The 27,580-nt window shown below is 47.0% G+C and overlaps 1 protein-coding gene across 1 annotated transcript in view; it reads right to left on the minus strand.

The window, feature by feature from the left end:
* PLXNA4 (plexin A4) overlaps positions 1-27,580 on the minus strand; it is a 446,344-nt gene that overhangs the window by 162,735 nt on the left and 256,029 nt on the right. Inside the window, exon 4 of the mRNA XM_015134941.3 lies at positions 9,321-9,452. Coding sequence (XP_014990427.1) covers positions 9,321-9,452 — 132 coding nt within the window. The remainder of the gene's footprint in view (positions 1-9,320; positions 9,453-27,580) is intronic.

Genomic DNA, 27,580 nt, shown 5'->3' on the forward strand with positions numbered 1-27,580 from the left:
TTTTATCACATTGGTTTCAGTGTGTATAGACATTCCCTCGGGGTTACTGGGATTTTAGTAAATACACACCACACTCATACACATGCATGCACACACAAAGCAAGAAGGAGGCTAACAGAGACACACAGACAGGGATAGACACAGGGGAAGGGGTGGGTGTGCATATGCACACACAGCAGAGAGAGATTCAGAATCACGCAGAAGAAAGAAAAGAGACAGAGAGAAATGTAACACGGCTCTGAAAGAGACAGTTAAATCATGGCAAAATGACACTGACACCCCACAGTGCACACTCATACACTCCAAGCAGAAGTGTACACAACACGGCACTTGCTGCACGAGTTCACAGAGGGACCTACGCGTCCATGAGAAGAGAAACCATATCCAGCCTGCAGAACTATGTAATTTGCAAATAATCTAATAGCTAACATTTGCTGAATGTCCTTTCTGACCTAAGCTCTTTTACCTGGAATATCTCATTGAATCCTCGCTCACTCCAGGAGATCAATACTGTTTACTATAAATCCCCATTTCACAGGTGCACATGGAGGCTGGAGTGACCTGAGCCGGCCTCTGTCTTCAGCTGCCTCACTCACCACTTTCCCCTTTCTCCCCTCCTGGCAGCCCGTCTGGTGTCCTCAAAAACATATGTCACCTGCCTGTCTCTGGCCTCTGTGCTTGCTGTTCCCTCCGCCTAGACCACTTCTCCCCAGACGGTCCTCTCGCACCACTTCACTCTCTTCTGCTTTTTGCTCAAAAATTCCCTCCTTTGAGAATTTCCCTGACAACTGTCTTTAAAAGAGCACTCACCTCCACTCTTCTGGCCATCACCTTATTCCACCTGAGTCGTTTTAATTTTTCACTCTGTTCACTATTACCTGTTCTAAGCCATTCATTCATTCCCTCATTCTCTCATTCACTATCTGTCTCTCTGCCCAGAATGTACGGCCTATAAGGATAAGGACTTTGACCGTATTGCTCCCCATGGAATTCCTGGTAACCTAGAAGAATGCTTGGCTCAGAGCAGGTGCTCAGTAAACATTTGTTGAATATTGAACGAAAGAGGTGCTGAGGGAATGGGTGACGGAGCCAGAAAATGTATAGCATTTGTGTGCAGAGATATGCACATGTGTACACACACACACAGACACACACACATACACTCCATTCTCTACCTCCATTAATCATATAATCCTTACCCTGCATGTCAAGAGCTGGCCATTCATTCATCCTCTTTACCACCCATTCATCCTACCACATGCCAAGCGCTGGCCTCTTTCAGCGTATGGAATGAGGAACACTCTGGAACCCAAGGAGAGTTTGTTTATTTATTTATTTATTTATTTTTTGAGTCAGAGTCTCACTAGGTCACACAGGCTAGAGTGCAGTGGCATGATCTGAGCTCACTGAAACCTCTGCCTCCCAGGTTGGAGTGGTTCTGCCTCATCCTCCCAAGTTGTTGGGATTACAGGTGCATGCCACCAGGCTCAGCTGATTTTTTGTATCTTTAGTAGAGATGGGTTTCACCATGTTGGCCAGGCTGGTCTCGAACTCCTAACCTCAGATGACCTGCCTGCCTCGGCCTCCCAAAGTGCTGGGATTGCAGGCAGGAGCCACCATACTCGGTCCCAAGGAGAGTTTCAAACAGCGGTGGGGATTCAAAGTTAGTTGATCTCTCCGGATACTTCTTTAACTATGGATTCATTAACTATTTCACAACTACTAAAATATGATGTGAAATATTTCCCCTGACTGTCAAATGCCTGTTTTCTGCACTCTGTGTCCCCCATTATGGTATCAGATAAATCAGAGGAAGGCTGGAGGTGGCAGAGACCAGCATCTCCGTCCACAAAGAAACTAGGGACAAGAAGGGATAAAGGAGTGTTTAGAAGGGAGAGCAGCTGCTGCCTACCAAATGATAAAGAGGAACATTCCTCAGGGGCAGAGGTAACACCCTAGAACTTGCTGGGTTGCTGACTGAATCACAGTTATCTGGTTCTTAACAAAACTCAGAATCCTGCTATCTCTATTTAAGTCTTCAGGCATCATCTCCAGGCAGGAGGTCCTAGCCTCACCAAAATCAGAGTGCTTTCAAAGAAAGGCTGCTCTTCATCACAAAGAGATGAAGTCCAAAGCTCATCCACTCATATTAACTCTACAAGAATATACCTGGCCCCTTCTCTGGATGAGGTCTTCCTCTACCTGCTAGACACAAGAGAGACAAGGTCCCTGCCCTCCAGGAACTTATATGCTAATGCATAGAGATGGGAAATAAACAGGTAATTTTCATACTGTGGTGGGCAGCAGAAGTGAGTAAACAAAAAGACTTAATAGGAAGAAGTCAAGATGCCAGGATGAGGGACATTTATGTAGGGTGGCCAGTGGAGACCTCTCTGAGGACACGATATTTGAGCAAAAACGACAGGCATGAGGAGGAACCAGCCACAGGAAAAGCCAGAGAGTTGTCACAGCAGAGGAAACAGTGAGCATGCAAGTTCTGCAGCAGGAAGGAGCTAGGCTCAGGGACAGACAGAGGCCTGTTTGCTGGTGCACGGAGAGCCAGGGGCCAGAGCCACAAAATGAGCTTGCAGAGGTGGAGAGGAGCCGCAGGATGGGTCTGAGGGGCCATGCCAGGAGCTTGGGCCTTATGCTGAGAGTGATGAGATGCCCCTGATGGTAGGAGGGGTCCATGAACACCCATTCTGTTAACTTGGAAAGTGCTCACAAGCCTCCTGATTCAGTTGCTCATCTCTGCTCTCTCTTTACCTGTTGTATTAGCCCGTTTTCATGCTGCTGATAAAAACATACCTGAGACTGGGTAATTTATAAAGAAAAAGAGGTTTAATGAACTCAGATTTCCATGTGGCTGGGGAGGCCTCACAATTATGGCAGAAGGGGAAAGGCATATCTTATATGGCGACAGGCAAGAGAGAATGAGAGCCAAGCAAATATAAAACCATCAGATCTTGTGAGATTTATTTACTACATGAGAACAGCATGGGGGAAACCACCCCCCATGATTCAATTATCTTTCACCAGGTCCCTCCCACAACACTTGGGAATTATGGGAGCTACAATTCAAGATGAGATTTGGGTGGAGACACAGCCAAGCCATATCACCTATCATTGTATTGAACACAACACCAGGACCAAAAGCTCCTTTAGGCCACTGCCCTGCTGCAGATCCCAAAAAGATCAGAGAAGAGAGAGGCTGGTATGTAAGAATGGACATCATAAAGCACACCATTTTCTACCACCGGTTTTTTATACAGTGATCCCTGTAAGAAAATGTGTCCTTCAATCCAATATAAACCTCTTGGATTATCATCCAGATTGCCACCCTACCATATGTTTAGGACACTCTTCCACTAAGATCTGGGAATACAGATGCTAGTATGTTTCATGGTAGATTTTAGTCTTCAGTTATAGGAGCAGCCAGAGCAGCAGAATTGAAACCGCAGCTCTCTTGAGCCCAGATCCATTCAGTCACTCATTCAACAAATGTGTATTGAGTATTTATTAGGTGTCAGTGCTGTTCCAGGGGTCTGTGATACACAAGTAAACTAAAAAGACTAAAAAACAAAAATTTATATTCTCATGGCGTTTACATTTTAAATGAGGAAGACATATAATACAGAACAATTATAAGAATCATATAGCAAATAAGAAGAGACTAAGTGCGATGGATAAAAATAGACCCAGGAGAGGAGATTGGGAGTTTATAAGTGTGAGTGGAAGGCAATCTAGTGTTTTACCTGTAGTACTCAGGGGAAGCAGATACCTGGAGAAAATTCCAGGCAAAGGGGAACAACCAGGAGAAAGATCCTGAAGCAGGAGACTGCCATATTGCAGGAGCATCACAGAGGACATCTCTGTGTCCAGGGCACTCTCTCCCACCCTGGCCCTGCAGAGTAGGGGAGGCAGGAGAGTGGCAGGTGATGAGCTTGGACATCTCATGAGGACAGAGCATATAAGGCCCTGTGGGTCTTCACAGGCACTTTGGCCACTGAAAGGATTTGAACAGAGGAATGATACTATCTAACTCAAACTTTTGAAGGTTAACTGCTGCATGGAGAAAAGACTGGAAAGATGAAGGTGGAAACAGAGAGAATAGTTGGAGGGCTATTGCAAATATTCAGGCAAGAGACCATGGGGCTTCAATTCAGGTAGGTGACAATGAAGTGGTGAGAAATAGCCATATTCTGGAAATATTTTGCAGAGTCCGTAGAATTTCCTGACACACTGGATGTGGGGTAAGGGATAAAGAAAGGAATCAAAGATAACTCTAAGATTTTTAGCTGGAATGGCATAGTTGCCATCATCTGCCATCATCCCTATCATCTGAGATAGAGAAGACTACAGGTGAGGAGTGCTGGGAAGGTCGACGAAGAATTTGGCTTTAGACATGTTAAGTGAAGATATCTACCAGATGACCAAGTGGAGATGTCAGGCAGCAGTTGGATATGTGGCGCTGGGGTCCATTCTAATAGGCTGAGGAATTTTCTCCCCACACTTCTTTGAGTGACCTGTACACAGTAACTCCACCATCTCCAATGCCAGGGTCATCATCCAATACATTTTCATTATAGGACTGACTCAGAGATTGCAGAACCACTGCTCTTCACCTGTTTTTGTGAACGAAGTTTTATTGGCAGATAGTCGTCCCCATTTGTTTAGATGTTATCTATGGCTGCTTTTGTGTTACAACAGCAAAGTTGAATAATGGCAACAGAAACCATATGGTCCACAAACCCTACACTATTCACTATCTGACCCCTTACAGAAAAAGTCTGTTGACCCCTGGACTAACTCATTGGTATGTAATGTTGTTAACTCACATCTTTCAGGAATATTTAGGTCTTCACTTCATGTGAAGAAAAAAAAATAACAATCTGAAAGTTACTAGATGTGTCTCTTGTGTTATTTGAGCTCTGTGATGGAAGAAGATTATCATGATTATTTTCATGTTACAGATGAGAAAAGTGAGACTCAAAGAAGCTGATTGACTTGTCCAGGGTCATCAGCCAGTGGAGGATAGGTCTGGGCCTTGAATCTAGGTCTTCAGACGTCAAAACCCAAGCTACAGCCAATATATCAGTGGTTCCCAAAGCAACACACAGATAGATTTTGTGTGGATGCAGACACGGAGTTTTAATAATTTTAATAGTTCTGTTTGATTTGTAAGTACATTAGTCATACTATATATGACTGACGTGTTAGATCCATAATACTACTACTTAAGAGACCATTAAAGTAGGTTATCCAAGTTGAAACCATAAGTTAAAACAAAAAAATAATGTAAAAAAATAGGACAGGGCAAAAGTCATGACAGTGATGTAACGGGCTAAATTGTTTCTCCCCAAAACTCATACACTGAAGCCCTAACCTTCAGCACTTCAGCATATGGCTGTATTCGGAGATGGCTTCTTCAAAAAGTGTGTGTCAGTCCGTTCTCACTCTGCTAATAAAAATATACCTGAGACTGGGTGATCTATGAAGGAAAAAGGTTTAATGGACTCACAGTTCCACATGGCTGGGGAGGCCTCACAATCATGGTGGAAGGCAAATGAGGAGCAAAGCCATGTCTTACATGGCAGCAGGCAAGAGAGCATGTGCAGGGGAACTCCCCTTAGAAAACCATCCGACCTCATGAAACGTATTCACTGTCAGGAGAGCAGCATGGGAAAGACCTGCCTGCATGATTCAGTTACCACCCACAGGGTCCCTCCCATGACAGGAGGTAATTATGGGAGCTACAATTCAAGATGAGATTTGGGTGGGACACAGCAAAACCATATCAAGGTGTTTATGTTACAATAAGGCTGATAGAAAGAGGCCCTAATCCAATCTGACTGGTGCTCTTAGAAGAAGAGGCGAGTAGGACACACAGAGAAACACCAGGGCTTTGCTCTCAGAGGAAAGGCCATGTGAGGACATAGTGAGAAGGTAGCCATCTGCAAGCCGGGGAGACAGGCCTCAGAAAAAACAGCCCTGCTGACACTGTGATCCTGGACTTCCAACATCCAAAGCTGGGAGGAAACAAATTTCTGTTGTTTAAGCTCCCCAGTCTGTGCTATTTTGTTATGGCAGCCCTAGCCAATGAATACAAGTGATAGATTACTGACACACAGGAGGTGCTTCCTTTATCTGAACTTCCTTCTTTCCGTCTTACTCTCTGTGGCAGAGAGTAAGATCAGGCTGGTTTGTTTGTGCTCATCACGGACAACCTGGGAAGCAGGGAGTGGGTTCAGTCCCACCCTTACTCTCTGTGGCAGAGAGTAAGGTCAGGCTTCAGTTAGTCTTTCAGTTACTTAAGTTTGAGCTTTGAAATTAACTGAAGCAATAGGTTATTTGTGTTGGTACCTCTCTCTTCCAATTCTGGTTCAGTGAAGGCACTGGGGACTCATTCATTAAAAAATTATGAGGGGCCTATCACGTGAGATTGAGGCTGGCAAGGCATGGAATGCTCTCAAGTTGCTGGCAGCAACAGAGACAAGGAAGTCATCATCACAGTCTGGTCTGACAAAAGCTACTACAGACGTGTCTAACTGCAGGCTAGGAATAACCCAATGAAGAATGTGACAGTCAAGCTAAGTTTTGAAGGACAAGGAAAAATTAGTCAGATAAGAAAGGAAAGTGCTTTCCAGGCCGCGCTGACATCATGGCCAAGCTATGCCCTTAGCCTGCAGACACGGTGTGCAAAGTGTCCTGACCCATCATGGCTGAGGGAGACCCACCACCTGAAGGAGGCTGGAATTAGTCTTGATGCCCTGGGTCTGGAAAATACCCAGGTATATTTACCAAGCTGCTTGGCCCTGAGCTCTATTCCACGTGCCCAGTCTGTCAAGCAGGCCTGGGTTCCTCATGGGCTCTCCCCCGGGACTGGATTTTTGCTCCCTGCCTACCTTGGCCTCATCTGGTCTGCTGTGCTCAAACCCAGATGGACCATCTAGAATCTCAATACGAGCCCTTGCCTGACTGTAAGCACAGCCAGTGTCTGGAAACTCCTGTCACAAAGTCGTAAAAACAAGAGTCTCTCCATTTAACAAGCACTTACTCTGTGCCAGCCATGGTTCTAAGTTTATTATATGCATATCTCATTCAATTCTTGGAACAAAACTATCTGATATTATTGTCACCTACACAGGACAGTAAAGAATGCTGAATCTTAAGGAGGTTAGGAACTTATCAGAGACTACATTTAGTAAATGAGATTTAAGATGCATGCTCAGTCATTCCAATGGCAACACCTGTGGACTTAATCATCGCACTGTTCCACAAATCTCCACCAAGAATCCACAAGTCCAGTGGAGACCACTGTCAGCCCAGGTGTTAGGGCTTTGAAATGGTCATTTGGGTGGCAGGCCAGTCTCCCCATCTGTGTGGAGCAGCCCTGGAATGGATGAATTCCCTGGCTCTATTCATTCCTGCCTTCCTTTCCAATGTGCCCATAATATGGAGCTCTCAGGGTGCCTCATTGCCAAGCCTAAATGGGTAGTGACCACATTACTCATCTAAGGGGAAATAGCTGAGGACAAGGAGGTGAACAAGGATTCAGAAGGGCCCCTCCAGGGAAGGAGTAATGCTCAGAATCCTGACTCAGTTCTCAGAGGGGCCTGATAACTCATATTATCAGCTCATGCTTTTTTTTGAAATTTCTCTTTATTTTTTTAGAGACGAAGTCTTGCTATATTGCCCAGGCTGGCCTTGAACTCCTGGCCTTCCAGCAATCCTCCTGCCTCAGCCTCCCGAGCAGCTGGGATTATAGGTGCAAGACACTGCACCTGGCTCCATTTATATTTTCCATCTTTGAAAGTCCTCTTATGTTTTAAGTCCCAGGTTCAGAAATGCTGGCTTTCAGATCAGGCAAGAAATCCTGAATATTCAATGCCTTGTGAAGATCTTCTCCAGATGATTCATGCCACTAAAGAAAGCTGCTTCCCCTCAGCTCCTAGGGCCTCTGAGGTAGGCTGGGAGTGGGGAGTTTGGAAGCTGTTATAAGAGCAAGGAATGCAGACAAATGGGAAGCCTTGTGCCCAGCTGCAGGCTCCATCTTGGTAGTCTCTCCTCCCAGGAAAAAAGACTCCACTTTCTACCCCACCTTGGGAATGAGAACATTCCCAAGCCGTGGCAGCCTCAACCAGGGCACAATGGGTCCCAGTGTGGCTAAAGTTGGGAGAACGGGGAGTCCGACACCAAGAGAAGATGTCATCGAGCTCTTGGGGAGGGCAGAGCTCCTGTGACTGCTAAGGCATAATGCACAAGCCCCGTGGGTGGCATAATGTGGAATTCATCTCCCCCACAATGCCGAGAGGGTCCAGGCAGAACAATCCAGACTCTGTTAGCAGGGTCCTCCAGAGAGTTCAGGCCACACTGACGAGGATGAAAAAGAGGAGAGATCTGCCCCTCATGGCTGCTGCTGCCACTTAGAGCTAATGCATACATATTCATGGGCTGGAGGGACAGCTCCAGGGAATGACCCATCCTCCACAGAGGCCACAGGGCAGAGGTACGGTGGTGCTGCACCACACTTGGGGTGGGCTGTGTATTGTGGGATGGAGCACTCCAGGCAGTGAATTAGAGGACTGCAGGAAATACCCTTAAATACATGGATGTCCAAGGTGAAACCCCTTCCTTTGCCTGATGCAGATATATGACTCCTGGCCTGAGCTCAAGGACTCCATACAAACTTACTTCCTTCTCAGCTCAGTTTGAGAACCAAGCCCAGGTTTTCGACTTCCTACTCAGCATCAGTAAACCTGCACCATATCTGTTCTTCTCGGGCGGGCTCCGCGGCACTTGCTGGAGTTTCCACAAAGAGTTGTATGTACACACAAACGTTCAGGCCTTGCCCTACCTCATCGTATCTCACCACACAGACTCTGTTTTCTGGGTCCTGACCATGGTGTTCCCTTAACTAGGCTCTTCTGGCAATAAATCCTTGCCTCCCACAGGCTTCTGGGGGCCAGGAAGGTGACTTTGGTATGAGATCACATTTTGTATAGGGAAATCTGGACCCACTATTTGGACATCTGTATGACGTTTCTTCAAAAGAAAGCAAATGTTGGCCCTGAACATATACACATGATTTTGAAGTTAGTGGATTTGTTCTAGAGTCTCCAATATTTTGATATTTTAAATGTTTCTTTCCTGTTTCAGAACACCAAGCCTCAGTCCCCAGGCAGCAAAACTGAAAAGATACACACTGCGCCAAATAAATCAAATCACCTCTCTGCAGCTGGCCTCCTAAGGTTTGTACTGAGCCACAGGCTAGTATTTAGCTGTAAGACAAACGTCTAGCAGAGCCCAAAGAGCCTTACCTGCCTCTCTGACATGATGTAGAGTTGCTCGTGGTCCTTGGAGAAGGCCATATCCCGGAGGACTGGGCCAGGATCCACCACCTGCACCGTCTCATACTGGAGAGCGTTGCCCCTGGGTCCATCCACCCGGATCTGTGGAGAAGAGGAGGAGAGTCAATGTGAGTTCAGATCCTGCACTGCCCACAGTCAAACTTCAGCCAGAGACCCTGTCAACAGCCGAGGGAGAGGGCATGAGTTCTGTCTCTACAGTGCTCACAAGCTAAAGCCAAGGAGTGGAGTGACATAAGCTCACCAAGGGCCTCAGGATGGGAGTGGCAGAGAGGGAAGCCGGGGACCAGGCTGGGCTTCACCAAAAATCCAGTCTTGATCTCCCTGGTTCCCTCTGCCTCAGGCTCAAGCATTTGATGCCTTTCTTGCTGGTCTTTGGAGAAAAAGATGAGGCTCTGAGGCTTGGAGGAACAACATGCTATTGAAGCTGCCTCAGATCAGAGTGTCACCCTGCATTGGAAAGGCAATATTATTTGCTGCATTTGTTAGCAGAAAAACATGTCAGTGTAAGGAAGGGAACTGCTACCCAGATGTCATTGCTGTACCTTGAAGGGGAACCAGGCAGGGGGCCAACCCCAAAGGTTTCACACTAAGGGTCTCTTTTTGGCATTGAAATAGTGGCTTATACTTATAACATTAGGTCCTGAAACCTTCTAGAGATTTTGTTCACGTCCCCAGGGAAGGGGATGAGGGAATTACAGGAAAATGTGCTTCAGGCATGAGTCATCCACAACCTTCTGCAAACACTCAGCTGAGTAGATCTTCCCCAGCCATCTACAAGTCCTTCCTAGAAATGCTGGGACAGCTTAGAGACAATGGAAAGAAGACTTCTGCCCATATGCCCCATGAATGAGAACTAACCTAGAAAAGACATCAGCTTTACAATCCTACATGATGCTCGTCTGGCCTCTGGATGTTGGCCAAGGTCTCTGGAACCATCCTGTGTTTGAGTGCATAGACCCAACGTGACCACTGCACAGTGAGTGCTAATAACACCACTCCCATAAATCAGGAACAAATATTATTGAGAGTGTGGTTAGGCGAGAGCTAGGGGATCATCATACTTCCCCACCACACACAGGACTGTAAGATACACATAGTATAATTTTAGAGATTTCAACAATAAAGCTAAGGAAAAAGAATATACTCCAAATATTCCCATTAGGCACTCTTATTTTTAATTTTTAATGTGTAATTTTTAACCTCTCACAAGATCAAGGAGAATAAAAGAGGCATTCTGAGGAACTAAATTACAGAAAGAACACCACATTAATGACAACTGACCACACCAGGTCCCCCAGAAGGCTCCCCCCTTTCATTTCTCTTGAGTCCATGAACTCTAATATCAGGTTATTTTGTGGTTTATTTGCTTGATTTTAGGTTTGTTCTGGACTCTGATTTTTAAAATTTCCTTTTAAGCATTATTTTAAGCTTCGTGGACATCAGGTACTGGGAGATGGTTTTGCACATAATTCTCTATTGGTGTAATCCTCTCAATCCCGTGGGTTTAATGTTCATTCATCACGGCTCATGTGCCCCTCCAGCATCCATTCCACCCTCTCCCACCTTTTGGGTGGGATTGATCCCACTCCCTGCTTCCCAGGTTGTCCATGATGAGCACAAACAAACCAGCTTGATCTTACTCTCTGCCACAGTGATTAAGAGAAAATAGGCTCAAGCCAATCAACGTGAATCAGAGCAAAGCAGGGACTCATGGTAGAGAGAAGAGACTGTATTTCCTAACTCTCAAAGGGATAAAATGAACTTGGAGCTCAAAGATCTGTGGGCAGCCCTCTCCTAACAAGGAAGGGAGCTGGAACCAGGGCAGGTCAAGCACAGAGACGGGAAAAAATTGGTCTTTGGTGACATTGCTGAGCCACTGAATCAAAGTAACCCCAAAGCCTGCCTGACATTGGGACTTTCTAGTTACTCCAGATATTTTCTTTATGTTAAAGTAATATAAAGGTTTTTTTGTTTTTTTTTTTGCAACATCCAAAGTCCTAACGGATGCACTGATAATAGATGAGAAAAATGATACCCAGGTACATTAAACAACTGGCCTGTGCGATAAAATCTGGGGAGAGAATTAGAATTCAGTTTGACTCTGGAAGTCCATGCTTTTCCTACCACCAGTTACATGAGAGTCCTTGCTTCCAGAGGGTTTCCCGTGTGTCTCCCAGTGGCGGCCACCTAAAGGCAGGGGGCTGAGGTCAGGGTCTGTCTCTAGTCTCTACAATTGCTGAGACTTTCTCTAGTCATTCTTGATTTTGGTGCTCAAACACTTGAGCTTGACAAATATTTATTCTAAAAAAGAATGAATAAATAAATGTAGTTCAGATTCCTCTTTGCTAATTTCCCATTAAGCCCATGACAACAACAGTTAAAGGAGTCATGGTTAGTGTTTAAAATGGAAATGCCTCTGATTCCCAGAGCCCTCCTTCTTCTGTGCCCATCCCCAAGCCACCAGATGTCCACGCTGGCCAGGTCCTTTCCTAATCTGGATGAAACAGGAGTTTGTGCAAAACCAATTGGGATTACCACCCAAGTCTGACCGCGCAATGATGGCCTTGGCCCCTGGCCCAGCCAAGCTTCATCCCCAGCTGGGAGGTGCCCCTGGAGCAGAAGCAGAGAATGATACTGAATGCCCTGGCTGGTCTCCAGCCCCCTCAGGCCACCGTCGGCCAGAGCAGGGTCCCCGGGGGAGTGCTGGCGGAACTAAACCTCATCCAGTGCCCCTTGGCCTGATCCCCAAATGAAATTACATTCAGTGCCTGAGCAGTCTCCTTTATCTTTCGACTCCAACTTCCCTGCTCCTGAGGATGAGGGGTTTGCTGGGTGTGGCTGGACATCAAAGGAAACCAGATGACATGGGGGAGGGACAGAGGGGTGGACGAGGAAGCAGCAATTGGACAGGTTTCCATAGGCCTGGCCTTCTGCAAGGAGGCTGGATGCAGCTAAGTCCCCACCCTCTGCACTCTGCCAGTGGGAAATATCTAATTGGAAAGGTTCCTTCTCTCTTTTCCCACCTCACCCTCCAACAACTTTTCAGAAAACCAAAGAAAAGCATTATTTATTCATCTGTTGAAAAAATTCACACAGGACATGGATAAAGGAATTTATGGTGGAATTTACTGAATGTTTGATGGGCAATCCAAAAATTTAGGTAGAACGGACCAGCTGCTGGCTCTTGGACCCTTAACACAGACAAATAGAACAAAAGCTGCTATTTATTGAGTGGCCACTATGGGTCTGGGACAATGGTAGGCATTTTACATATATTTATTTTCTTATTTAAATCTCAGAACTCAGTAAAGTAAGCATTAATATTGTCCCCATTTACAGGTGTGGCACAAAAAAATGTTAAATAACTTGATTAAGGTCACACATCTGGCAGATGGCACAGGCTGCACCCATACCAGGGTCTGATTGATTCCAGTGGTTATGCTTCTATGAGTTCACACACTACACCAAAGGCTCACACTGAACCCGGCACTACTGTTTATGTAAACCTGCATTCCTTCAAGATGTCAAAGGAGTTGGTTTTAAACAAGCATCACCCCAGGGGTGCTGGAGGAGCCATGTCTTTATCTACTGCAGTTTTTCTGGGAGAGAAACCTGCATATGAATGAAGATGCTATTGTAAATTTTCTAAATAATGATCCCTTATATTTTTGCTTTATACTTTGCAAAGCATTCTTAAATAACACTGTCTCAGCTGATGGTTGTAAAATTTTTATGATGTTGATTGCCAGAATAATCATTCTCATCTTCCTGATGAAGCAACTGAGATGGAGGCTGTTCTGTGACTTGCCCCAAGTTCCATGATAAACCAATGGCATATAAGACTAGAATCCAGGTCTCCTGATTCCTAGCTCAGTGCTTGTCTCTTAGCTATTTAGATTTTCCAGAAGCTTTTGACAAGGTTCCACATGAAAAGGTATTTAAAAATAATGAGTCTCCGTGGGACTTCGGGCAGTTTGGCCATGGAGAGAGAGAACTGACTCAGAGACAGGAAAAGACAGGTTTGTGCATGGAGAAGTAACTAGTGTTATGACTAATCTCATTTAATATTTTTTATAAATGGCCTGGAGGAGGCAGCAGGAAAATGTACAAATGATTGTAAACTCTTTGGGACAGCAAGAAGTCCGACAACAAAGGTGAACTACAAAAAAAATGGTCCACCCTCTGCAGGGCTGACAGTTGCCACGTGGGCAAATAGCCCTGGGACCATGAGTCTCCCAAGGAAGAGGTCATGCCTGCTGTACTCAGCGCAATCCCTGATACGTGGTTGGTGCTTAGTAAGTAATTACTGAATAAATGTAAAACAACCACAGTCTCTAATATCTGAGCTGCTAGTTATAATCGAGGTAAGAGTCAGGATTGAGGAAGGGATCAAAGCCACCATTTACTACTCCCAATACTCAGGCAGCCAAAAGGCCAACAAAATGATAGGTAGCATTTAAGTAAGATTTCATAGAAAAACAGACTAGCAGAGCCAACATCTTAGTCAAGTTCACCTGAACATACGAGATCACATTCAATTCACCCTTCATAAGGTAGGAACACAATCCAGATGCCTGCAACTCAAGAACAGCCTAGGAAAGACAACCCAAGCCAGAAAGAAATAGTTGAGATGAAAGGAGACACACTGACCAGTGGCCACGGTTCAGTCATCAATGCAGAGGCCACCCCAACACTTATAACATGACAGCTTGAACAAATTAGATTTTTTTGTTTGTTTGTTTTTGTTTTCAGACAAATTCTTGCTCTTGTTGCCTAGGCTGGAGTGCAATGGTACGATCTCAGCTCACTGTAACCTCTGCCTCCTGGGTTCCAGCAACTCTCCTGCCTCAGCCTCCTGAGTAGCTGGGATTACAGTCACCTACCCCCACGCCCGGCTAATTTTTGTATTTTTAGTAGAGACGGGGTTTCGCCATATTTGCCAGGCTGGTCTCAAACTCCTGACCTCGTAATCTGCCTGCCTCAGCCTCCCAAAGTGCTGGGATTACAGACGTGAGCCAGCAGGCCCAGCCTAGATTTCTTATTTTACATAGTATATATACTTGTGGATCACCTATAATAATGAGAAAGGATGAAAACAGAAGTTGATTTTTTTTTTTTTTTGGTAGAAAATGTAAAGAAACTGGCCGGACACTGTGGCTCAAGCCTGTAATCCCAACACTTTGGGAGGCCAAGGTGGGCGGATCACGAAATCAAGAGATTGAGACCACCCGGGCCAATATGGTGAAACCTCGTCTCTACTAAAAACACAAAAATTAGCTGGGCGTGGTGGCGGGCACCTATAGTCCCAGCTACTCAGGAGGCTGAGGCAGGAAAATCACTTAAACCAGGGAGGTGGAGGTTGCAGTCAGCTGAGATGGCGCCACTGCACTCCAGCCTGGTGACAGAGCGAGACTCTGTCTCAAAAAAGAAAATGTAAAGAAAACAATCACGGATCACAAAGGCACATTGGGTGTTTGGAAGATGTTAACCTCTGAGGATGACACCAAGGAGGAAACCACACCCTGATCCTGTGTGTCCCTTGACAGAACGACACATCCCACACCCACCATGCGTCTGTTGAATGCCCATTGTTCCAGGGCCTCTCCTTCTGGAGAGGAGAGGTGGTAAGTGCCAGCCCTGCCTTCCAGGAGGCCTGTCTCCTGGAGGGCTCAGATTTCACACAAATAATGCCCAGTGGCAAATGTTATGGCAGAGGGGTGTTCAAAGGCCTCTCTTTGTTCTTCTCAGGAGATCTGGCCAACTAGAGTTTAACCAGGGATGATGAGCCCAGCTCCAGGTGAGGCTAGTGGGCAGGCAGCGTCATGACCTAGAACTACCAATATGGTGCTGCCAGTGATGAGAGCTTGACTCATACAGCACATAACAGGTAACATGAGATTTACTCAAAGCCACCTTAGGGGACGAAATCTTTTACATTAGCAGGAAGACTGATCTGAAGTAGCAAAATTAGCAGGACTAATAGATTTCATAAAGACATAACATACTGACAGGAGGGTTAGAGTAAAAATTGGAAAAAGGGTGTCCAAGGGGAAGAATTTGATCATCTTTCTGCAGCATCATCTTGAGGAGAGAGAGAGAGACTAGAGCAGATCAGAGAACCACTGTGTCCTCTGTGGTAGGGAGGGGTGCCCCTGCAGGCCTTGCCTCAGCCCCAATAGAATGTTCCAGAACAGCACTAGACAATGGAAGATAGTATAAGCCACAAATGTGGGTCACATATGTCATTCAGAATTTTCTAGTAGTGGCCAAATTTTAAAAAACAGGTAAAATTCCCAGCACTTTGGGAGGCCGAGGCGGGCGGATCACGAGGTCAGGAGATCGAGACCATCCTGGCTAACATGGTGAAACCCCTTCTCTACCAAAAATACAAAAAATTAGCCCGGCGTAGTGGCAGGTGCCTGTAGTCCCTGCTACTTGGGAGGCTGAGGCAGGAGAATGGTGTGAACCCGGAAGGCGGAGCTTGCAGTGAGCAGAGATCGCGCCACTGCACTCCAGCCTGGGCGACAGAGCAAGACTCTGTCTCAAAACAACAACAACAACAACAACAACAACAACAAAAAACAGGTAAAATTAAGTTTCATTTGTTTAATCTGACCCAATATAAACCAAATATGATCATGTTAGCATGTCTACAAGTATTAAAATTATTAAAATTATTATTGAGATATTTTACCTGCTTTTCCTCATACTAACTAAACCTTTGCCTCCTGAGGTGCATGTTACACTTACAGCACAGCTCAGTTTGGAGCAGCCATGTTTCAGGTGCTTCCTATGTGGCCAGAGGCTACCATATTGGACAGCACAATTCTAGACTATTCTCTTCCCTGTGTTTTGATTCTGCACTCACCAAGTGACCTTGCTAATAATTTGGTTTGGTGACTATCCCCCTGGAGGCATGCTCCATTGAGATTTTGCAACCATCCCCAACCCCACCCGACCCTCCCTCTCCCTGTCCTCTGCTGCAATCCCTTTGTGTCTCCCAGGCACCTTTGAGCTACAGCACAGTGCAGTGTGCCCCACTGCCCTTACTTTCTGGGCATTCTTGGACCGTATGCTCCAACAAGCTATATGGTCCCCATCAAGTCAGAATGCTGCTGCATGGGCCTCATTCTAATCCAGGCTCATTTGATGCACCCATGCCTTCTCTTCCCACACTCTGGGCACACCTCCTGTGCAGCAGGATCCCTGGTACCCCTGCTCGTGGGAGGGAACCAACCAGTCAGCCAGAATCATTGCTATGGGAGGGGATTCTTGGGGACTCTTACCTGCACCAAGAAATACTGCCCTGGGAGAGAGTGGTGATGAGCGGGACACCCAGACGGTGGTGGGCATCTGGGACTGGGGGCAGCAACTGACTACCAATTGCATAGATGCATTTCAACATTAACAACCGGCGAGGCCACATGAGCACTTAAGGACTGAGCATCATCTCGCCTGTGCCACACAGAAACCTTCACTACAGCGTTCAGTGTGCACTGCACTACTCCACAGTACATGCAGCTTACCAAGAACACACACACACACACACACACACACACACACACACACACACCCTCTACTCTGGGTATCCAGGCATCCACATCCCCAGCCTGGGATCTTCCAAGGCAGCCAGACCCTTTCCTCCAGCCCCGCTGGCTCCCTGCCGATCCATCAGCAGGCACTGCCACCTATCTCCATCCCTGGCACGGTGAGTCTCCTCACTGCCAGACAGACTGCTATTGAAACATCAGCAGCATGGCCTCCGCAAAGGTCAGCCATCCAGGGAGCTCCTGGCAGCTGCTTGTTTGTTTACTGGAACATTATCTGGGCCGGGCTGTTTATTTACATCCATTGAAGGATTGAACAATAAATATAGTCTCCCAGTAGCAGGCAGATGCTTGCACTAGAGCGTTCTGGCTGCCGTCTTGCTTGGACTAATCTCCCTAATGAGCAAACAGTGCTATTCATCTCTAAAGATGCACGCCACCTCTGCACTCTCCCTTTCCTCTATCCCTTCACACCCTCCCCAAACTTCCTAGTGGAGGTCTACACCTTTGAGATTTGGGAGCTGGACCCAGGTATAAGAATGCAAGGGTGGGGTCTTATCCAGCAAGCAGGGAAATAGAGCTGGAACTGTAGATGGAGAGGGGAACAGAGCAAACCTGGAGGCATATGTCCCAGGGCCAATCTTAATTCCCCACCTAGACCCTCAAACCTCCAACACAGAGGCACATGGCAAACCAGCTGGTGGTCAGGATGGAAGGAGGTCACGCCTTGCTCACAGGGCCAGAGGTGGAGGGCTTACGGAGAGGCGCCCCATATTCCAGCCATGCCAGAGCCAGAGTTAGGCCTTGAACTGCCCAGAATTGGAAGGAGATCCCTTGCAACAAAATGCAAACCAGTCAGTTTGCACAAGGGAGACCTCATCGGGGCAGGCAGGGATAGGTGAGGAGCCGAAGGAGGGAAGAATGGGGGCCAGGTTTGGCTCCTCTCAGAAGCCTTGAGCACATGACTTCAGCTCTCCTAGCTGTCCTGGGTCTCTCTCCTGGCTCTGACCTGGCTCCCAAGGAGGCAAAAATAGCAACAAAGATCCTTGGCAAGCAATAAGTGACCAGGATCCGTATCTCTGGCACACAACAGCGGTATGATGTCTCTCAGGAGGGAGCAAACTGTGAGCCGTTTGGATCATAGATATGCAGTCTACTCAGTTGCACCCACAGGTTCTAAATGATGTAGCCCTCGTCACTGTCACTCGGCACCTGAAAGGAAGAATTAGCACAACAAAGAGTGCCAGAATCAGGCACAGGGTAGGTACTCATTGTTGAATGAATGAATGAATGGCCTGAGAAGCTGATTCTGGGTCTGAGTTGCCACAGCTGGAACCAGGAGACACACATGCACACTCACAGACATGTGCGCACACACATGTATACACATGTACACCCTCTGGCTCTGAAGATGGGGCCACATCTCAGCTCAAACACAATCTCTAGAACCTTCCCTTTCTAATTCTGTGAAAAGGGAGAGAGGGCAGGTGATACAACTGCGTCTGGGACAAAGAGGAGCTGGGAATGTTGCAGCAGGCTGGCAGGAAGATAGATGAGAATATGGGCATGAGGTCTGAGTATGTTGGCAACTGGCTGGTTGTGGGTTAAACGTCTTCAGAAAGGGGCCCTTCCTTGTGGAAGAGCTGCCTAGTTTGCAGGCTGGTGGACTGGAGGATTTCTCAGTTCCCATCAGACTCTGATGGGCTGCAAGTCCATCTCCTCACCAGAGGAGCTCCCTCACACCCCAGGCCCTCACTGCCAATATCCCTACAACCCCACACCAAGGGCATCTGAGAATAAGACTGCAGTCATAGAAGCACCTCGCATCTTCCCCAGGGCTTTTGCTTTTTAAAATTATTCCCTGTAATCCCAGCACTTTGGGAGGCCGAGACGGGCGGATCACGAGGTCAGGAGATCGAGACCATCCTGGCTAACACAGTGAAACCCCGTCTCTACTAAAAAATACAAAAAACTAGCCGGGCGAGGTGGCGGGCGCCTGTAGTCCCAGCTACTCGGGAGGCTGAGGCAGGAGAATGGCGTAAACCCGGGAGGCGGAGCTTGCAGTGAGCTGAGATCTGGCCACTGCACTCCAGCCTGGGCGGCAGAGCGAGACTCCATCTCAAAAAAAAAAAAAAAAAAAAAAAAAATTATTCCCTTCTGCTTCTCCCCTGGATTTCCAATCCCCTCTCCCCATTCTGCTTTTGCTTTTTTTTCACAGCACTTGTTCCCTTCTGACATACTGCGTCCTGCATTTATTATGATGGTTATTGTTTACGCCCTTGCTAGACCATGAACACCACGGGAGCAGAAATCTTTATCAAGGGATGTATCACAGACCCTTGAACCGTGCCACAGAGTAGGTGCTCAATAACCATTTGTTGAATAAATGCATGAATGAAAACACTCAAAGTAATCATCTTCATGTTTCTTCAGCCTCATGGTGTAGATTTCCCCTATTTTACAGTGAGGGAACCAGTTAGGGGCTTTCCCTCACTGTAACTGGGAGATTCTACAGCAAAAGTGAAGCAGAAACTGCCCAGCCAGGCCCACGTGGCCGGTAGGTGCCCTGTTTCACCAGCAGGGTGGACTGTTTGACGCCACATCTGTGCCTTCCTGCCTTTAGTCTCAGGGCTTGGAAGGTGGGTGTAAACCCTGCTTCTGTGTTCATGCTGCTTAAGCTGCCCCAGAATAGCTCCATGAGGCACTTTGTTTTGATTTCCTGATTCCAGCCAGGAGAAAGAGGATGCAAAGGGAACTGCAAGAGTGTAAACAGTAATTAATTAGACAGGCAGCCTGTGTGCACGAATCCCGTGCCGTGTTACCAAACACTGCCGGGACAATCGGTCCCTTTGGGTCTCCCATTACACACATTCTCAGAGCCAAATAATGATTTCTATGCTGCCATTAGGAACGCCTTGCCCTGCGATGTCCAAACCAAAAAGAAACCAGGGATAATGGCCTCCAAACCTTCCCCATCTGTTTGAGTGGTGACACAAAGAACAAGCTATGACTCCCGAAGAGAAAGATGCTGAAGAAATAAAAAGGGAAATCAACAGGACTGATGTAAATAACACACCAGGAAAAGGTTCAAACCAGCATATTTCACATGTGGAATATTTTGAAACAGCTTCATTGATTGCACTGTTCCCAGAGACACCAGAGAGCACTGTGTGCTAAAGTTACAGGTTTGAAACCTTGGTAGGTCAGCCACCCCGTGACCCCAGAGCCACCACTTCTTTGGATAGCCTGCACCCTAAAATCTTGGTTGGCCATTTCCCGTGTGCCTCTGGTTAGAAAGGAGCCTGGGCAACTCCCACCCCTAGGAAAACAAGTTTCCATGAATAGATAGTTATTCACCACCTGCCATGTACCCCACACCATGCCATGCACTTTACACGCATCAGCTCCTTCTGACACCTGGCAGATGGACCATGCTCATCTATGTTGCAAAAGACCAGAGTACCTGAGCTGGGGTACACCAGCAGCACAGGAGTGGTGCAAACAGCATGACTCCCAACTCTGACACTTAGGAACTATGCAGCCTCAGGCAATCTACTAAAGTTTCCTATCACTTTCCTCATATGAAAAACAGAAATAATAACAATACCTCATTGTTACCATTATTGGGCAAGTATGATAATGTCTCAAGCATGGATAATACTTAGCAGAGTGAGGGAGCTTTGATAAATATTAGCAATGATTAACGTGCAATGATTATTATTCAAATGAAGGGATCTCTATGATTTTCATCCAAGCTCACAGAGAGCATGACCCTGATATAAAGAGGTTAGAAGGTTTCTATATGTGCAGTAGATAAAGAGGCTGGAAGATGTGGCCTGCAGACTGGACTCCCAACATCTGATAAGTTCACCTAAGGGCAGGAGAGACAGAAGAGGACCCACAGCTTAGCTCTGGGCTGTCTGAAGTCAATAGAGGGCAAGAAACCAGGACTAAAGAGTCTGTGCTCTTTAGGATGAATTGTACCGATTGACATTCCACCATCGTGGACCCAGAGACCTTCTCATGGCTGCCCTGAAGCTACAGGAATTGTCCAGGAAATGCTGAGGCTGCTTTAACTCAGGAGAGACTCAGACAGCCAATGACTTTATGGAGGAAGAGGAAAGCAGTTTCATGCCTATGGTTTGACCAAGCTCAGGAGGGGGAGTGGAGAACCACAGCCCAGCCTCGCTGAGAGATGCGGCATCTCTGAGGACCCAGGGAAGATGCAGGGCAGAGGAGGGGCTGGAAAGATGCTGGGGAGAAGCAGGGCCAGTCTCCAAAAGCAGAGTCAGTGGCCCTGCATGGTATCAGGCACAGAGAGGGAGGCCAGAACCAGGACCACCAGCTCCTCATCCACACGCCTCTATTGCCTCATCCTACAGCTTGGACGAGCCATATTCACCTTGGCCCCTCCACATGCAGAGGTTCCCTCCTCTCCTCTGTGGCCACACACCTGTTGCAATGACAAAGGGGTTGATTCCTAAGACAATGAGGACTAGGAACAGGTGCACAAGGATGTTGGAGCTGGCACAATCCATGTTCCTCTCCTGCTGGAAATCTGGCCTCCTCCGGAGTGGGATCCAGCAGGTGCTTCGTGCAGCTATAACAGAACCAGGAGAAAACCGCTGTCCAGCTGGAGGCCCAAAGAAAACAGAAGTAGAGAGAAGCCGGGGAATCCAGGGACTCCTGTGTGAGCTGCTACGGCACCTCCAGGAGTCGTCCAGGTCCTAACTCAGAGAAAGGGCGCTACTAGCACAGAGCTCAGCACAGAGCAGAGACTCAATAAGTCAACCGCGCTAGCAAACGGGGCCTTCATTGCAGCCTCAGATGCAGCTTCACCTCCCTCTCCCTTCACATCCCAGATTTACCAGCTGTCACCATCACCCCAGAGCAGCTCCCCTATAAGCTAAGGCCTCCTCTTGGCTCTTTCCCAATTTCAGGAACATGCCTCATCTTCCTCCTCATCAGGTCAACAACTGCTGGACACTGACCACCCAGGGCATGGTGGGCGCAGTCCCCAGTCATCCCTCTTGCCCTTCTTTGCAGAGCTAGATACTTTTCTGTTTCCCCCAGGACTCAGTTCAGTTCTCCACCTACAGTCCTGTTCATACCATTTCGTCCCCTCTTCCCTTTCCTTCCATTGACTCTCTGCTTCCTTTCAGCCAGGCCACGCCCATCAGTCCCTCTGGACCTGCCCCTGGTCACTCCTCTGAGGGCTTTTTCCATAACACCTGCCCACTCCGATTGCCCTCTCACCTCATGTGCAGCCTCGGTTCTAGGTGCAGGCACTTAGGGTGTGGAAGCCTATTCCTAACATTCCTTTCACGTTTTGAGCATGTTTTGTTTCAGCTGTGAGTGTGTCAACATCTTGAGGGCAGGTCAGTGATATAGAGATTAAGCCTGGGGCTGTGCAGGCAACCAAGCTCCCCTGATTCTGTCTATTATGGATGTTGCAACCTCAGGCAGGACTTTTCAGACCTCAGCTGAAATACTTGTCTCAGAATTCAGAGCTTAGAGCTGCCATGAGGATCTCATCAGGTGAATTCTGAAATGCTCTCAGTGCAGCACCTGATACATGCTCTCAACATATGGACGTGCCTGTGAATTGTGGCTAGTTAATATGTAGCTGTGCCCAGTAAGCCAATATGAAGATGAAGAGGAGATAATGTGATGGTGATGATGGTGCAGCAGAGCACAGCTTCCCCTAGCAAGGCTCCCTGGTAGCTCTGGGAATACCAGTTGCTTAATAGATGTTTAGCAAATTAACAAATGAACACACGAGTCCCATTAACATTGGAAAGAGATCAGAAGGGTCCCAGCAACCTCAGAGACTATCTTCCAAACTTGCATTTCTTTGATGTTCTGTCCTTATAGGACCACCAAGCCTCTTTCTAGCACTAAGGGCATCTGCAGCAGCCAGCCCTATATGGCCCCCATCATCATGCTATCTACAGGAAGCCCCATGGGTCTGTTGCTCAGCCCCCAAGCACTGTTTTGCAATTTCCTTGACAAATAAATAACCCAGGGAGCGTCAGACAAGTGCATATTACCTCAACATCTGCTCTCCCTTCTGGGCTCTGCTCTAGGTTCTTCGCCTGCAGCCTCATCAAGCTATTGGGGCACCAGCCCTTTCAAGGGACACTGAGGCTGCCATCCAAGGACAGCCGTGTGTGTGAGAGAGGCTAAGAACAGCCCATGTTCACCTATTACAAGGGGCAGAGGTACAGCTTCCTAGAAGGCAGAGGACACAACTTCAACAAGGCTGGGGCATCTCCCTCCATCCACTCCTCATCCCCTTGGGAAGCACACGCTGGTCAGAGTGGTGCTGCCTGGCTTCTGGCCGAAATGATGGCGTTTCATTTTGCAATGTCAGTGCATTTGCAAAGCCCTAGAACAGGAGGGGATTCCAGATTTGCTCAGTAGGGATCTATACCAGGATTTCAAAGTAGCCCCAGTTCCTGGGCTATCTAGGATAATTATGTGTGTGTGTGTGTGTGTGTGTATTTGTGTGTGTGTCCTAAATGAGGGTTGGAAGGAAGTGAGGGATGCATGTGACATTACCCAAGATCCAGCTCAGGGAAAACTGAGAGTCTCAGAACTCTCCCCAGAGTCTCCCGGTATGATTTGGTGCCTCCCGTGGGCTCCAGCGGCACTTCCTGCACACCTCGCTCATGGCACTTACACACATTGCTACACTAGGTCATGAGCGTTCACTGTCTTCCCCACTCCCTAGGAGCTTCTTGAGTGCAGGGGCTACATGTTATTCATCTTACCCAAGCTCACTAGCCAATAAGTGGAGCCCCACACTGAAGTTTACATTTTCTGGCTTCAAACCTGTACTCAGCACCAATTCTTCTAAGAGTAGGCACTGTAATGTTCAGTGTCACCAGCAAAAAAAAAAACTACTAGAGCTTCTTTGAAGAGTGGGCCTCACTGAGGGCTATCTCACAGATCACCACCCCTTACTGAATCCTTCCCCTCCCCATCCCACACATCTCTCCAGCACAGATACTGCCCACATCTTACTTTTTAAAAACAGCAGCTACTCTGGGAAAGAAACACTTGGAACTATCACAAATGAGGACCCAGGAATTCATGAGGCCTGGGGTGAGGCATGTGAATAGTTTACAGTCAGAAAATCTGTTCCCAAAGAGACTGTGGGGACAGCCTTTCCCGGGCTTAGAATGCTGGAGCTGAGAAGAGCATCCCTGTCTGGGGATGACATCACCAGACAGAGCTGGAATGCACAGATGCAGAAAGCTGGGGGCCCTGGGGCCAGGAGAGAGCTTGGCTGGGAGATCACAAAGGGGCTTTTGACCACCCTCATCCCAGGAAAAACCACAGAGCCCCGGCTTGAAGCCACCCCTGCCCTCAGTTGAGGGGCCTAAAGACATCCTCCTCCAATCAGACGGGTGACCTTTGATCCCAGTGAGGGAGGCACCAGAGCCAAAGTGCCTTGAAGGAAAAAAAAATAATAATAAGTGCCTGTATGAGCTACTCCTTCCGCCAGAAGCCTGTGGAGTTAGTTGCAGAGAAATCCATTTTAAAATAAGATATTGGAAAACCATTCTCTCCATCACTGGCCACAGTTATACAATTATTTATGTGGCATCATCAAGGCCCATGTGTTTCACAGCAATTAAACTATTGATCTCCCAGCTCCGAGGCACTGAGCAAAAACCTACAGCCACTGGTTCTGGTCCTCTGGGAGTTGCCTCTCCCCATGTTTCAGATGTGAAAACTGAGTCCAGTGGGGAAGTCACCAAGAACAAGAGGCAGGGGATGGTATATTAATATTAATGATCAATATGCTGATATAATATGCTAATGATATATTGACATACAATAGTAATATATCCATTTATCCATTTGGCCAGCACTTATACTGTCAAAGTGTTAGTTTTTATGTTTGCCCAATAAATTAACAATGTAGTGATTAAAAGCATGGGTTCCAGAGGCCATTAACAAGGGCTCCTACCCAGCTCTGCCAGGACCTAGCTACATGACCTTTGGGAAATGAGTCAATTTCTCTAACCCCTGGTTTCCTCATTTGGAAAATGCAGATAATAACAGTACCTATCACAATCAGCTGACGTGAAGATTTAATGAGTTAGTAAATGAAAAGCATTTAGCATACTGCTCAGCACATAATCAGAGCTAAACTACAGTTAGCACTTATTAACATGGGGGGTCCATGGCTACTCACTGACCATGACACACCTCTGGCAACTCATGTTGCACAGCTATGTCATTGGCAAAAGAGAGAGGGAAGGCTTACTCTCCTGTGAATCTCTGCACTGAGATTGGAGGGGCACTGCATTCTTTTTTGATGGTCTTGAGACAGGAGCTGGGCCTGGACCTCTGTCTGAAGCTGCCATCTGGATGCACATGGGGGTGGTCCTGAGCTCCAACCTCCCTCTCTGCCTACCTCACTGTACCTATGTCCCCCCATCACTTTTCCTCAAGCCTAGAGTCAATATTAAGCTAGTAACGGTTACACAAAGCCTTCTTTATGAAATGCATTTAAAGTAATATTATTTAATGTGTTTCAAGGACATGTTAAGGGATAAAATGTATTGGATGGTGGGAGTCTGAGACTGGTTTGGAAATAATTCTCCTTCCTGAACCTTTTTGCTATAGGAAGTTGCATTTGCCTGGAACATACTCTCTTATATTGCATGGTGTGGACAGGGAGAGACTAGAAGTAGGGTGGCAGTAAAGGAATGTGACACTTATCTTGGTCTAGCCAAAAGGCAGTTGGAATAGAGGGTAAGGATAGAGGGAGAAAGAGATGGGGCTTGAAGAATGAGGGACAACTCTGCATTTCACACCTGGGTGGCCCAGGGAATGGCGGGCCCAAGGAGCAAGTTGAAGGGAATGCCGTGTGGGTGGAAAGAAGTGCGGGTCTGAGATCTGTTGAATGTCACTGGTGGGAGTGTGGCCGATGGGCTGTCTGATTGTTTTTGGACATTCAGGACTGGTGCTTTGGCAGAAAGTCATTGCTTAGGACAATTGAGTCACTGTCATTTTATAGGTGGATTGTAAAATCATGATATCAAATCATTTCCCAGAGCCAGAATTTAGATGACCACCATGGCAGGCTGGCCCTCCTACCCTGTCTCTGAGGGTCACGTCAGACACATTCCGTAGATTACAGAATACAGATTGGAAAAGTGCCAGGGAAAGGGAAGAACACAAATTACTTTTTCCTACTTGCCTTCACGTTGCCCCCAGACACTACAGAGGGCTCGCTCAGTTGAGAAATAGAATGTTCTCCCACTTCCCGTCCCAGCAGCTGAAACAGGCTCCATGCACGACCCAACATAAACTTACAAATGAATAGGCAGTCATTTTGAGGAGCACAGGAAAGACACACCGATTTAATTACCTTCTCTGCACCATCACCAGGATCCTTCAATTTTAGTATCTGAGGAACTTTTCTTTGGGTTAAACAGTTTCACAGAACCAAACAAAAGTCTCATTTTGCACCAAAATTCTCACAATTTTTGCTTAGGGCTGGTTCAGGAACTTCTTTCCAAAGTCTATGTCAACTTAAAAATCCAGAAATATCTACCATTATTTAAAAAATAGCAGGGTTTATTTCCCACGCTGACCTAAGTCTTAAAGCAAAATGAAGCACTCTTAAGGGTTGAGTGTGTGGTGTGGCCCCTTCTCCCCACAGACCTTGGGTCAGAGCGTTTAGTTGGCCTCATGCCAATGCCTACCACCAGGGGTCGCTGGTTCCCTTCTGCTTCTTGGGGCCTTCCATGGTTCACCCCTATCAGAGTCTGGAAAGGGAGGCCACGGGAAGTAGGAAAGGGAGGAAGGGAGGAAGGAAAGGGTGGGAGAGCTGAGGGTTGGAGAATATCAAGAAAAACCTGAGATTTTACAGGTTGTTACTCTGGGATTCCAAAAGAGGTCCTCACGGAGGTTCCACATCACCAGACCCTGTGTCCCGTATCAGAACTGCCCTGGGTCTGCATGCTGGAGTTCACTAACTGGACTTCCAGCCACTTTACTTGCCATCCTCAAGGTGACCAGGAAAAGGCATGATGGAAAGACTTCTTTGTTCCTCCTCAGCCCAGCAGGGCTCTGATCATGCCAGTTTGTTGTGTTGCAAGACAAAAAAGAAGCCAGCAACAAAATTGTCTTGCGTCACTTAACTTCCTCTCAGATTTCTAAGCAGGTAATTATTTCCTCTCCTCCAATGGACTACAAGCACTTTGGAGGGTTTTTATCACAGACACTCCATAAATAAAAGTGTCAGATTATTAAGGATAATCTTATCCACCCTCCTAAGCAAGTTATTCAATGGAATACTGTGCTCTTCCTCTGTGACACTTTCTTCCTTGACTTTTCCATTTGGCACCTAAGTGAGCCAGGGGGAGGATCTGTGAGCAAGGGAGACATTTCTGCTACTGGGGCCTGGGAAACAGGACCAGAGGGGCTTTCACACCGGTCTGCTCTGTGTGACCTGAACATGAGTTGAGCACCTACTTTGTAAAATCCCACCCAGAAATGCAGAAGTTTCAAATTAAATTTGGCTGGTTTCAACCCTCAAAGACTTCTTGTCCAAAACAAGATTCATAACACAATTTACAAGGCAGTTTCACATTGACTTTCTAAATTTAATTCACCCTGCACATAGTAGGGACACAATTA

The sequence above is a fragment of the Macaca mulatta genome, chromosome 3 (genome assembly GCF_049350105.2).
Source record: "Macaca mulatta isolate MMU2019108-1 chromosome 3, T2T-MMU8v2.0, whole genome shotgun sequence".
NCBI classification, from domain to species: Eukaryota; Metazoa; Chordata; class Mammalia; order Primates; family Cercopithecidae; genus Macaca; species Macaca mulatta.